The sequence below is a fragment of the Lontra canadensis genome, unplaced genomic scaffold (genome assembly GCF_010015895.1).
Source record: "Lontra canadensis isolate GAN:19392208 unplaced genomic scaffold, GSC_riverotter_1.0 scaffold142, whole genome shotgun sequence".
In the NCBI taxonomy this organism is placed as follows: Eukaryota; Metazoa; Chordata; class Mammalia; order Carnivora; family Mustelidae; genus Lontra; species Lontra canadensis.
Genome location: NW_022631136.1, coordinates 1,475,446 through 1,489,373, shown reverse-complemented (window position 1 = coordinate 1,489,373; position 13,928 = coordinate 1,475,446). Strand labels below are relative to the sequence as shown.

The following is a 13,928-nucleotide window of genomic DNA, read 5'->3' as shown; positions in this document are numbered from 1 at the left end:
TCCTGGGATCAAGTCCCACATCAGGCTCTCTGCTCAGCAGGGAGCCTGCTTCCCCCTCTCTCTCTGCCTGCCTCTCTGCCTACTTGTGATCTCTCTCTCTGTCAAATAAATAAATAAAATATTAAAAAAAAAAGTATGGAACTGGAGAATAGATCAGTACTTGCCAGGGCTGGCAAGGGGGGTTGTCTATAAAAGTATACACAGAGGATCCTTGTAGTGATGAAACTGGTGTGTAGTTTGACTGAAATGTTGGTTACACACACCTACAATATGATAAAAAATTGTATGATAAATATACATACACATACATGTAAGTGAGTGTGTACAAAGCTGGTGAAACCTGAGTAAATTTGATGCATTGTATCAATGTCAGTCAGTTTCCTGGTTCTGATATTGTGCTGTGGTTACACAAGGTATGCCATCAGGGCAAACTGGGTGAAGGGTTCATGAGCTTTCTCAGTATTATTTCTTGCAACTATACGTGAATCCACAGTTCTCTCCAAAGGAAAAAAATATCACGTGAGTCAACTTGAAGGGGCTTCCACTGGCCAAAGATAGAACAATTTGAGTTTCAAAAAGAATAATTGGGGGTGCCTGGGTGTTGGTTAAGTATCTGCCTTCAGCTGGTGTCATGATCCCAGGGTCCTGGGATCGAGGCCAGTTTCAGGCTCCCTGCTCAGCGGGGAGTCTGCTTCTCCCTCTGCATGCTCTGCCTGCCACTCTCCCTGCCTGTGCTCTCTCCCTCCCTGACAAATAAATAAATAAAATCTTAAAAAAAAAAAAGAGTCCTTATTTCTTGGCCATACTGAAGTAGTTACACGAAAACTAAATTATATACAGGTGTACTGATATAGTGGGGCGCCTGGGTGGCTCAGTGGGTTACACTCTGCCTTCGGCTCGGGTCATGATCCCAGAGTCCTGGGATCGAGCCCCGCATCGGGCTCTCTGCTCCACAGGGAGCCTGCTTCCTCCTCTCTCTCTGCCTGCCTCTCTGCCTAGTTTCTCTCTGTCAAATAAATAAAATATTAAAAAAAAAAAAATGACCTAGAGTGATGAGTTGGAGAATGGAAGAGATGCAGATAAAACAAGATTGATGAGACATTAATAATTCTTAAAGCAGGGGGTGCCTGAGTGGCTCAGTGGGTTAAGCCTCTGCCTTTGGCTCAGGTCATGATCTCAGGGTCCTGGGATTGAGCCCCGCATCGGGCTCTCTGCTCAGTGGGGAGCCTGCTTACCCCCTTCTCTCTGCCTGCTTGTGATCTCTCTCTCTCTGTCAAATAAATAAAATCTTTTAAAAAATAATTCTTAAAGCAGAATATTAGGTATATGCATGCAGGGCATTATATTCTTCCTTCTCCTTTTGTATGTTTGAAAATTTTTCATAATAAAAACTTTTAAAAAAATACTGTTCACCTGTATCCTGGTCCTGGTTTCATTTCACTACTTCTGATCCTTCATCACTGAAACAGACACTCCAAAAAGAAGAGAGTCCCTCCTGTCCCAGATGCCACAGGCACCAGCAGTATGTGACCCAAACTTCCCTAATTCCTGCCGTACCTATTCTGATCCATCTCTGTTGTACACACACAGATTCCTCCCCATGCCCCAGCCCCAGGCTAGAGGAGTATGAAGAGCAAAACTGAGCTTACTGTGCCAAAGTCTAGTGTGGCACTAGCTGCTTCTTCTAACACCATGGTCACCTCTACAAGTTGGTTTAGGACACTATCCAGAAAGTTCTAGAGAGTTTCCTGAGCTCAGGGACATCCCCAGAAAAGCTGTAGCCCCTGTCCCCATGACAAAGGATTGACAGAGTCTTGGAAAGTGTCTACCCATCACTGGTCCTTTTAGCATGGTTATCCCTCCCACCATTGCGATTGGGTAAGTCTTTAAGGATAACCTCAGGTAATTGCATTTATCCCAGGAATTATTGAGGATCACTCTCCTTGCATCTTCCAAGCATTGAATTGCCTCACTCCATGTCCTAAATATCTGCTTCTGGCCATTTTCTGGCACACCATTAGGAGTCCCTTTCCTGACTTACTGATTTTTAAGGCCTAGCAAACTCTCTGATCTAAACACTACCTGACTTAGAGGAATACATACAACAGTATGTTAAGTAAACAAATTAAGTTGCAGAGTTATATATATAAGAGAATAGTATAATCCCCATTTTTAAGAAAAAATTGAACAAAAACTTCTGGTTAGGTGGACTTGTGTTTGTATGAACAGGGAAATGGGCATGGAGGATGCTTACCAGAAATGTTAGAGGGGTAGAGGATTGATTTTTTAGGAAACCTATAAGCTGTTTCTAAAACTAACCTGGAAAAGTAAATTCATAGTGTTTTAGTTATCTTTTGCTGTGTAACAAACCACCCCCAAAATTTAGTGGCTTAAAGCAATGGCAACACTACATTTGTTCACAAATCTGTAATTTGGACAGGGCTCTATGGGAACTCTGTTTGGTGTCAGCTGAAGCAGCTTAAAGACTAGAGGCTAGAATCGTCCGATGGCTCACTCACTCACAAGCCCAGTGATTGATGCTGGCTGTCACCAGCAACCTACACATGACCTTTCCATGTGGCTGCTTGGCCTCCTAACAACATGGTGGCTGGGTTCCAAGGGTGAGTGTCCTGAGAGAGAGCAAAGAGGAAACTGTATCACTTGTTCTAACCCAGACTTGGAAGTCCTACAGCATCACTTCCACTGCGTTCCATTCACTGAGATAGTTACAAAGACCTTCTGGGCTTCAAGGGGACAGGAAATAGATTCCATCTCTTGATGGGGAAGTGGCAAAATTCTGGAATAGTCTGTGAAACCAGAAATACTTTTGTGGCCACATGTGAAAAATACAATCTTCTATATGTAGAAACTCACAATGGAAAATTCCAGCATCATACATCAAAACACAATTACATCAATTAAAACAGTGTGGGGGGTGCCTGGGCGGCTCAGTGGGTTAAGCCTCTGCGTTCAGCTCAGGTCATGATCCCAGGGTCCTCTGATGGAGCCCTGCATCAGGCTCCCTGCTTCTCCCTCTCCCACACCTCCTGCTGGTATTCCCTCTCTCACTCTCTCTCTCTGTGTCAAATAAATAAAATCTTAAAAAAAAAAAAAAAAGACATTATTGATTGAACAACCATTCCCAAAACTTTTCCCCTTGTTCACCAGAAGTAACTTATACCTTTAATTTTATGGTAATAATTCTATTACTTTTACTCTTTACCACATATGTATTTATCCATAAACAATATATTGTTCAGTTTTGCCTGCCATTAAATATTTGTAAATTGCATTGCACTATGTGTTTTCTTCTGTTATAGTTCCTTCACTGTTTCTAAAGTTCATCTGTGTAGATGTATGTAGCTGTGGCTCATTCATTCCCACTGGCCTATGACATTCCATCATATAAAAATACCACAGCTTATCACTCTGCTCCTGATGGACATTGGGATTTCCAGTTTTTGCTAATGCACACAGTGAGACTATAAACCTTACTGCCTCTATCTTCAGGGCATGTCTGTAGTAGTAGGATTGTTGAATCATAGAATATTTACATATTCAACATTATCAAGTAATTCCAAATTCTTTTCCAAAATTATAGCAAATTATATCCCCACCAGCAGTGGGTGAGGGCTCCAGTTGGCTCACAGCCCTGTTAGCTCTCAGCACTGCCAGACTTTGTAATTGTTGCCAATTTAGTGGGTATGAAATGGTATCTCATTGTGGTTTTAACTTGCATTTTCTTGATTACTATAGAGAGAGAACAACTTTTCATATGTTTATGAGCCATTTCTGCTTCTTTTATGAAATTCCTATTGATTTCCTCTGCCCATTTCTCTAGTTGGGTGTTTATCTTTCATTTGTAGAAGGCCTTTATAAATTCCACGTGATAATCCTTTGTCAATTATGTGTCTTGAAAATATCTTCTTCCAGTCTGTGGCTCGATTTTACATTATTTTCATAGTGCTTTTTAAGTAAATTTAGGTTTTTAAGATTAATTATCTAAATTTATCAATATTGTCTTTCATGGTTTGTTTTCTTGTGTTTAAGAATTCACTCCCAATAGGCATTGTACAATAGTTTCTAGAGCATATTCTGAATCCAGAATATGGATTCCCTCACTTACTGTGTAACACTGGGCAAATTATTAAACTCTCAATGCGTTTGTCTTCTCATCTGTAAAACAGGGATAATCACAGTACTTCTTTGACAGAGTTGCTATGAGATAAAGTGGCAAAAATTTGAGAGGTCTTTAGAGAAATCCTCACCACATATTAAACTCTAGATAAATACTTGCTGTTATTGTGGTGATGTTTATCAGATCATTTTTATTGTTACTCCTCTGGGCAAGGTACATTTTACCTTATTCAGCTCTATATCCCCCCCCCACTTAACACAATGCCTGGCATAAATGAATACTTGCCTTGCCTGTTTTTCCCTTCTTGAGCCTTTCACCCCATGCAACCTCACCTTCTTACAGTGCTGTCAAAATAATGTCCCTTACATATGATAGTTTTTCTCCCTTTACTGAAGTTTCCATTTATTCCCTGCCACCTACAAATTCCTAAACCGGCATAATTTATCCCAATCTCTTTTTCTAACCAAAGTGCCCTATATCTCCCTTCATACCAAACAGTGGTGGTTGGGGGTATCTTTCCATCAGTCTGTACCTACATTTGTGTATTAGTATCTACAAGTATGTATACACCCAGTCTAGGGCAGTGTTCAAGAGAATGGGCTCTGAAGGCAGACTGCCTGTCTTTGGATCCTGATTCTAGCACTTACTACATATGTAACTGTGGACAAGTCCCTTCATCTCTGGGAATCTCAGTTTCTTTGCCTGTAAAGCAGAAACAATAACTACCTATTTCAAAGAGCTGCCCTGAGCATTAAATGAGGTCGGTGCTCAGCATTCAGGACGGTGTCTAGCACACAGTAAACACCAATAAATTTTTGCTGTTATTAGAAAACCTTCTTGCCAGTATATTCTTATTCCCCCAAACTCTACAATTCCTTGGGTTCTCCTTGTATCCACAGAAGCCAGTTGCAGGTAATTAGAGGCTATCAAGGTCAAAGTTGACCAGATCAGCGGTGTTGCGGAACTCTTTACAAAAGTACACTGATGAGGAGACTACAGGATGTATTAGAAGTCAGGACTGCAAATATACTTTTAGGTGTCACAAATACACATTTAGGTGTTGTGCAAAGCAAAATATATCCACTCAAAGAATGTTAACCTGCAGTCCCTCACCTCTGAAATCAGAGGCAAAACTTGGCCTGCCTATGCATTTTTCATGGCAAAGGGTTCATTGCTTTCATTGGATTCATGACCTAAAAAAAAATCCTTAACGAAAAGGATTAAGAACCATGACCTATACAGGACAATGTTTTTTTTGGGTTTTTTTGTTTTTGTCAGAGACAGAGGGAGAGAGAGTGAGCACAGGCAGAAGCAGAGGGAGAAGCAGGCTCCCTGCCGAGCAAGGAGACTGATGTGGGACTCGATTCCAGGACGCTGGGATCATGACCTGAGCCAAAGGCAGCCGTTTAACCAACTGAGCCACCCAGGCGTCCCAAGTACGGTGTTTTCTAAGAGCAAAGAGTTCCTGTGAACATCCAGCACCCCCTGGGGGTGTCAGTCAAAATTCCAATGTTCGCTGAGTGCAGAACTGTGGGGATCCAGATACATTAGCAACTCTGTGGAAGGACGTAAAGTATCCACGGAAACCCAGAAACGCTTGGCGTTTTAACTAAATGTGGTCTAGCTGCGGAGGTTTTGAGGCCTCCATCAGAGAGGAACGTAAGCCTGTGTTTACAGATTTGTTGTGGAGTGCCAGTATGCTGTGATGACGGCGGGGGGAGGGGGGCGAGGGTGGAGTGCTCAAGTTGTTTTTTCATCAAAAGGAGGTTATGTGAGCTTACAGCGAAACTCCATCACTACTACCCATAATTTTCTAGCTTTTTTTTTTTTTTTTTTTTTAATCATCCGTTGATTTTCTTCCAGTAGCTCTGACGACAGAAGGCAAAACAGAAACCCGGAAGGAGAGGGCAAAGGAAAAGAAAGCTCCAAAGGGAGCCCTAGCGCCCGGTCTTTCGTCCTGCGGTCCCTTTAAGAGAAGAATCTCTTGGGACCGGCAGTCCCAACCGACCCCAGTTTTAACCGAAACCTAACCCGGACTTCCCCCTCTTCACTCAAATAAGACCAACTTTGGATTTTCCCTCCCCTATTGACCAATCAGAATCTGTTACCAGGCAGACTTTAGCTGCCGCCGGTGCGAGCCCGGCGCCTTCTGTCTCCGGGTGGCAGCAATGACCAATGAGAGAGCAGGTCGTCCGAGTATCTAGGCAGATCGGGACTGTTCCAGCCATTCAGAAAAAAGAAAATAAAGCAACGCACGAGCCCTCTGGGCCAGGATCGTGGGCTGGGCTGGAGTGAAGGTGGCTACGAGGTAGTTTCTCTTTCTCCCTTACCTTTATTGTTGCTTGTGTTGGAAGGCGACTGTTCAAAGGTAGGGAGGGGGCAGTATGAGTTGGGAGGAGAGCAGAAAAAGATTTTGGCTGTATTTTCAACAGCTCCTTCACCCATGTGCACGTGCCCCGAATTTGGGACCCCGTTCCCCCAAACGGGTTTCCTACGCCCAGCCCAGGAGTTCGCCGCCCTGAATCCCCCACCTTGCAGCAACGCGGGACTGATTGCAGGGGGAAGGGAAGAAGGTGGGGGTGCGCCTCAGGATGGGAGGTTGAGGAAGATGACGTAGGGATCGGCGACGTGGGGAGGGGGAGCGGCGGGGGAAGCCGTGGCGAGATTAAGTAATGAGAACTTGGGCCCGGTGTTTTCCAAGGCTGGAAGGGCAGAATATGTTCGTATCCTTTCTGACCGCCCAGGAAAATTCAGGCGTGAGGAGTAGCTTAGAGAATTGAAGAACTTTGCTTTGTGGTTGTTACTGTTTTTATTTTATTTTTTTTTATTTTTATTTTTTAAAGGGGATGAGGGCAGCGGGGTCAGAGGCAGAAATGGACCTGTCTAACGTCGACTTCCGTTCCCCCATCTCTTCCTTTACGGTTTTCCATATTTAGGAGATTGCAGAAAGGTGGGGCAGATAGAATGGGGATGGCAAAGATCTCTTTGGGTATACGTGGGCATGGAGAAGTAATGGGATAATTTCTAATTTTTGGAGAAGGCAATTGGTGAAGGAAAAAAAAAAAAGCCACTGAGGCAATTCAGAGCCTTTCTTTCTGTTTCTCTGTGTTTCTGGGTAGGGAGATGAGTGCCCCTGGGGCCTCCGGGGAAAGGGAGGTTAAATTTTCATGCCTGGTCTCCTCTCAATTCTAGCCCTCATGCCGGGATGGCAGAAGATGAACCCGATGCTAAGAGCCCCAAGACTGGGGGAAGGGCCCGCTCAGGTAGTACTGAGGCGGGAGAACCCACCACCCTTCTTCAGAGGCTCCGAGGTACCATTTCGTAAGTACTCATCTCCACCTCCAAATCTTGCTCCAGAACGGTAGCACTTCCTCTGTAGATGAATTGCCTCTCCCTGAGCAAGTGCATTCTTCATGAATGATTCTTCATCATTCTGGAAGATTCACCATTCATGAAAGATTCTCCATCATGGGAATTGTTTCTGAGCACCTATTAAGCATCTCATCCCTCTTCCTCTCCCTAACAATAAGACACCAGAGAAAATCTTGTGTATGACCTCCAGCTTTCTCCTCTTTTCCGCAGCAAGGCTGTGCAGAACAAAGTCGAGGGAATCCTGGTAAGTATTTTTGGGCAGAGGGCAATAGAGAGGTAGACTTGCAGGGGAATGAGGATGATGAAGATAGGAGTAACTGAAAGGCCTATGTGGGACAGGCAGTATAGTCTTCCCCGTCAGAAGGTAACTGGCTTTGCAACTCATTGCCAGTTTGACCTTGAGCATCTTACTTCATCTCTCTGTGACCCGTTGTGTAGAGGCGCAGTAGGCATAATATCAAAGCAGATCCCTGCCACTCCTCCTCTCAACGAGGTAGCTCACGAGAGCACTCCTTGCGCACAGTGAACACAGAGCCCCAAATCACTTCTAAGGGCCTTTTTTTAGTCTGACGGTCTCTAAGACAGCTAGACTTTGGGGGAAGGATTAGAAGATCCTATCTTGCATCCTTCTTGGCCTCATTTTTTCTTCTGCCTCTCTCTTCCTCCCTACAAGCAAGATGTACAGAAATTCTCAGACAACGACAAGCTGTATCTCTACCTTCAGCTCCCCTCAGGGCCTAGTACTGGAGACAAAAGGTAGGTTTGGTGCTAGAGTTTAAGATAGCAGAGGGTTCTGGTTCTTAAAGGGAGGCTCACTGGGATGGGGCTGGGTGAAGAGGAATCCTCATGACAGCTGCCTTGGTGAGAAGAGTAGTCCCTGTCCTGCCCTGGTTTACCAGGAAAAGCTGGATTTGGGGCAAAGTGATTTGGTCCATCACTGCTGAAGCGGTGGTCTGGATAGAACCACGACAACCCTTAGGATCTGAGTAAAGCTTGTCCCTTTCACTTCTCTTGCAGCTCAGAGCCAAGTACACTCAGCAATGAGGAGTACATGTATGCCTACAGGTGGATCCGCAACCACCTAGAGGAGCATACTGACACCTGTTTGCCAAAGCAAAGTGTTTATGATGCCTATCGGTGGGTGAATGGGGTGGTGGTGTGTGGGTTGGTGGGCATAGGACTACCCCCTCACCTCTGGAGAGCTCCCTGCCTTGACAGAGTCTGACTTCTTAAAGGGTTTCCCAAACGTGATGCCAGGGACCCTCCGAATCTAACCATGACCTCCCTCTCTGAGTGTCTTCCCACTCTGCATCCCCCCCAACCACTCACTCAGGAAGTACTGTGAGAGCCTCGCCTGTTGCCGCCCACTCAGCACAGCCAACTTTGGCAAAATCATCAGAGAGATCTTCCCTGACATCAAGGCCCGAAGGCTTGGTGGCCGGGGCCAGTCCAAGTATCCTTGAATGGAGAGGTGGGGTTGGAGGACCCAGGGAAGAAAACTTAGGGTGTGGAGGGCCAGGAGAGGGAACAGCCTAGCCTTCCCACGGGTCTTGGAGATCCCCACTGTTGGCTGCTCTTTAACTTGCCTCAGATATTGCTACAGTGGCATACGAAGGAAGACCTTGGTTTCAATGCCACCCTTGCCTGGACTTGACCTGAAGAGCTCTGACAGTGTAAGTAACAACCAACCCTCTCATCGCACTCTTCTCTCCAAGGTGGAGGGCTGACACAGCCTAGGTCATTCTGCACATAACTTCTGGTATATAAGATATGCCCTTCCACGTACCCTATGGCTCAGGCAGAGGACGAATAGAATTTGTGGGTTTCTGGGATGAGTTACTCCCATCTCTAGTCTAGTCTTAACTAGGGTTGACCCTGGTGTCTGAAGGGGGCCAAATTTGGAGTGTGAGTGGGCATGTCCTTCCCCACTGCAGCCAGAAATGGGCCCAGAAGTAACCCCAGCACCTCGGGATGAGCTGGTGGAGGCAGCCTGCGCTCTGACCTGTGACTGGGCAGAACGGATCCTGAAACGGTCCTTCAGTTCCATCGTTGAGGTTGCCCGCTTCCTGCTGCAGCAGCATCTCATCTCTGCCCGATCTGCGCATGCCCACGTGCTCAAGGCCATGGGGCTCACTGGTGGGTGGAGACCTCACATGTCCCAAGAAACTCTCAGCCACTTTCAACCTCATAGGCCCTCCCACCTACTCAGTCAGAGACACCTTGCATTTGTCTTCTGTTCCTAGTGACCCTCATGGGAATTGGGATGTGCCTTAGACTGCCTTCTTCCCCCTTCTCCACCCGTCAGTTAGGGTGTCCTCTCTTGGCCATTGTTTCCTCCTCACCCTTGCCCTATTACCTTTTCCCGCACCTCTGCAGAAGACGATGAACATGCCCCTCGGGAGCGGTCATCTAAATCCAAGAATGGTGTGGACAGCCTAGAAGGTGGAGCCCCTAAGAAACCAGAGAGAGCAGCCCAGGTAAGGAGGTTAAGGCCCCTGATCTTACTGCCCTGGGCTAGGGGCTTGGTATCCCCTTTCCTGTATTTTCTTACCCTCCTGTGTCTGTGTTCGCTCCAACATCTAGGCTTCCCACTTACTGTGTCCTCTCTTTGCCTTTTAGCCCCCTAGGGAGCTGGAAGCCCGGGCTGGGGCCGGCACCCCTGCACGCGGTGAGCGGAAGAAGAGTGTAGTGGAGAGCCCAGCCCCAGCAGCCAGTAACCCACAGGTTAATGCCCTGGTGGCCCGGCTTCCTCTGCTCCTTCCCCGGGCCCCTCGCTCACTTCTTCCGCCAATCAGAGTCTCTCCACCCATCCTGGCCCCCAAGCTTTCTTCAGGCCTGAAAGTGGCTACGTTGCCTCTGCCCAGTAGGGCCGGGGGGCCCCAGGCAGCTATGCCAATCATTAACATGATCTTACCGACTGTTCCTGCTTTGCCTGGACCTGGACCTGGACCCGGACCCGGACCCGGACCTGGGCCTGGGCAAGCTCTGCCTGGGGCGCTCGCTCAGCCACAGGGCCCAGAGAACAGGGAAGCAGGCATAGGTGGTGACCTGGGACCCCATGACAAGGGTGTCAAGAGGACAGCTGAAGTACCTGTGAGTGAGGCCATTGGGCAAGATCCACCTGCTAAAGCCACAAAGCTGGATAGAGAGGATACAGGAAGCGATGCCAAAAGAAAACGGGGGCGCCCTCGAAAAAAATCAGGTGGAAGTAAGGAAAGGAACTCCCCCCCTGACAAATCAGCAGCTGCCATGGACTCGGCCCAGTCCCCGAGGTTACTACAGGAGACGTGGGCCTCTGGAGGGGAAAGCAACTCAACTGGAGGGTCAGGGAGGCCAGGGCCAGTGGGAGAGGTTGAGAAGGGAATGGCGCTTGCCCAGGGTCAGGAAGAGGGTGCTGTTGCCAGAGGAGGAAGGGGCCCCAGTTCCCGGCATGCCAAAGAAGCGGAAGATAAAATTCCTCTGGTCACCTCAAAAGTGAGTGTCATCAAGGGCAGTAGAAGCCAAAAGGAAGCTCTTCATTTGTTGAAGGGTGAGGTAGACACCGAAACGCAGGGTAATAACGACTTAAAGGGGCACGGGCTTCAAAATTCCTTATTCCACGAGGGGAAAGACCCCAAAGCAACACCCCCATGATAGGTATGTGGGGGAGAGTGTTTATAAACACACTAACTCTACCTGCCTAGTAGAGGCCCCTCTCTGCACTTGCTTCTCGTTTGGCTCTCCTTTTCCTAAGAGAATTCATTCTCATGTCCAGACAGCTGAGGCACCCTGTCTTGCACAGTGTCCAGCTCCTGCTTCTGACCTTTCCAGCTCAATACCCTTGGCTTTAGAGTCACTGATAAATCTGTTGTGACTGTCTTAACCTGGATCTCTGGGCTATTCTGCGGAAAGATAGGAATGGAGTTAAGTATGATGAATGTATAGGCTAGGAATCTTTTGGTTTTAAATCGTAAAAAAAAAAAAAAAAAAGAAAAAGAACAACCTAACTCAAACTGGCTTAAAAATAAAGACTTACGGGCTCAACCGAACTGGAAAGTCCAGAGGTGGTACTGGCTCCCAGAAAAGCTGATGCCTGGCTAAGTGCGTCTCTAAACACCTGATTGATTTCCCCTTCCTGCTGCTACCTTCTGTAGGATCATCTTAAACCTGGGCCACCTAGTGGCTGCCAGAACTCCTGAGGTTACACATTTTCTCGTTTACATCCAACCAGAAAGGGGATGAGGGGGGTGATCTTTTGCCTGGCATCCTAGCATAGCCTTAAAATGGACTCTGATTCGGCCAGCCTGGATCATATGCTGATCCTTAACCAATCACTGTGGCCAGAAGGATGGGGTATGCTAATTTGCTCTTTCTACATCAGGGGCAGGCTGGGATCAGCCTCCTCAGCATGACACAGGTCTCTAAAATGACAACTGTTACGGGCAGTTCCTGGGGAGACAGCTGACCCCTGGCCAATACCAGCAAGTCCGTGTGGTTTTAGCTTGCGAGGTTGGGATCAGCTACACCTGTTTACGTTTTCCCTCACTGTCTTGCATTTTCCTTACTGCAGCTGTAGCCTCTTCCCTCTTGTAGGCTCAGAAGGAATGAGAGGGAAGTCCCTCTCCTTTAGGGACTATCTCTTTCATCTCCTTTAGATGACTATCCCTTACATTTCAGAGATGGAGATCCTTCCCTTTCCTGTTTCTGAATGTTAGTTTTCTCCTCATTCTGCTTCCCTATCCCCTGACCCTACGGCCACTTTCACCAAGTGGAGTGAAAGATTTCTTTCCTAGTCATTTTATTAAATCACATTCTGTATCCACCAGGTGTCAGTCTCTTGTCATACATGTGTCAGGATTTCAGCCAGGGTTGTGGGGCTTAGGCTAGGTATGCGGCAGGAGGGAGCTCTGCACAGCAGCCGGCACCAGGAAGAAGCGAACCCAGTCGCTATCCTTCGAAAAGCAGTAAACCAACCAATATTTACTGATGACCTACATGGTATGGTCTTCTGCATAAAGGTAGCTTCCGTCGGGGAATCTCGGCTCTGCCCAGGAAACAGGTTTGCTTTCAGGGAGGCTTCACTCACTTGTCTCCACCACATCAGATTTTTAAAGATTATAATATGTAATATTTGGTATCTATAAAGGATATATTTAACATGAATAAATTATGAAACATAATATTAAATGAATATCTTTGGCCCATCACCCAACTTATACATTAAAACATTAGAAATACCATTGAGTTTCTTGTGTTCATACCCAGTCCTATCCCACTGCCTCTCCCTAGAGGTAACCTCTGTCCTTAATTTTGTGTTAAGTTGCCTGCATTACACACACACACATACACACACACGCACGTGTGTGTATATATTTAACCATATATGTATAATCTTTAAAAATTATTGTTCAGTTTTGCTTTAGCTTTACAAAAATTTTATGCTCTAATAGCGCCCTGAAGTTTTCTTTCTTTCACTTAACATTATTTCTAAGATTTATCTATGTTGTAAGTAGCTGTAATCCATTCATTTTCACCTGTGTAATACTCCAGCAAGTACATAAGCCACAAGTTATTTATGCACTCACCTATTAATGGACATTTGGGTTGTTTCCAATTTCCTGCTGTTCCAAACAATGCTGCTGTGAACATTGTTGTATCTGTTAGTGCCTTTTTTGAAGGAAGATTTCTAAAAAGGTTTCCAAGATGGTTCATTTGATCTGTACACCCTCTGAGTTGGGGACTGTTCCCTCTTTTCTGATTCTCTGGAAAAGCTGACATCAGATTGAGATGAGCTGTCCCTTGACAGTTTGGCAAAACAGCTGTCAAACCTATCTTTGCCTAGCATTTCTTTTTGAGAAAGATTTTAACCATCGATTCAATTTCTTTAATAATTATAGGCTGTCTGGCCTTCCTGTTTCTTTTTGAGTCAATTTAGGTTGTTTTTTCTGGGATTTTGTGCATTTCCTGTCCTTTTTTTAAATGAAATTTCTCTCTCTCTCTCTTTTTTTTTTTTTTTGCCTCTGCTCTCTGGGTAGTCATGTGCGTCTTTTCATTTCATTTCTACTATTTACTTTCACCTTCTTATTTCCTCCTCATCAATTGCACCAGAAATGTGCTACTTTACTTTATGTAAAATACTTTATGTAGCTACTACTTTGGACTTTGACAATCTTCTCCCTTGTGTATTGTTTTCCATTTCATTAACTATGGATATTAACTATAATATTTCCTTCTGCTTTCTTTAGATTTTTTTATGTTCTTCCATAACATCTTAATTTTGACACTTACCTAATTTTCAAGCTCTGTTTTTTTACTGTAAGTTTTTAAGGACCTGTTTCTCTACATTCCCCCAATATATTTTTTTGCTGTATTTTGATTATAACTTCACCCTAAGAATATTTAAATTACCTGTATGACTTTTTAAATTTATGAGTTATTT

At 45.5% G+C, this 13,928-nt stretch overlaps 1 protein-coding gene across 5 annotated transcripts; it reads left to right on the top strand.

Moving 5' to 3' along the window:
• The first annotated feature begins 6,347 nt into the window (after positions 1 to 6,347).
• RFX5 (regulatory factor X5) lies at positions 6,348 to 12,314 on the top strand. Of its 5 annotated transcripts, none has more exons than XM_032843655.1 (10): positions 6,348 to 6,446; positions 7,331 to 7,459; positions 7,721 to 7,754; positions 8,184 to 8,266; positions 8,528 to 8,647; positions 8,844 to 8,963; positions 9,102 to 9,183; positions 9,445 to 9,646; positions 9,887 to 9,987; positions 10,130 to 12,314. In XM_032843655.1, the coding sequence occupies exons 2-10, from the start codon at positions 7,344 to 7,346 to the stop codon at positions 11,141 to 11,143; spliced, it is 1,872 nt and encodes a 623-aa protein (XP_032699546.1). In that variant the 5' UTR covers positions 6,348 to 6,446; positions 7,331 to 7,343; the 3' UTR covers positions 11,144 to 12,314. The 5 variants fall into 5 exon arrangements, with proteins under 5 accessions (XP_032699546.1, XP_032699545.1, XP_032699548.1 ...); XM_032843654.1 differs by having other exon boundaries at positions 6,408 to 6,506; XM_032843653.1 differs by lacking the exon at positions 6,348 to 6,446 and adding an exon at positions 6,800 to 6,857.
• Positions 12,315 to 13,928: the final 1,614 nt, after the last annotated feature.

Bases quoted from the DNA above. Each gene is read 5' to 3' on its own strand.
- RFX5 (XM_032843653.1), top strand. From the start codon at position 6,811: ATGAGAACTTGGGCCCGGTGTTTTCCAAGGCTGGAAGGGCAGAATAT. The intron at 8,267-8,527 runs GTAGGTTTGGTG...CTTCTCTTGCAG, and splicing joins CCTAGTACTGGAGACAAAAG to CTCAGAGCCAAGTACACTCA. The intron at 8,964-9,101 runs GTATCCTTGAAT...AACTTGCCTCAG, and splicing joins GGTGGCCGGGGCCAGTCCAA to ATATTGCTACAGTGGCATAC.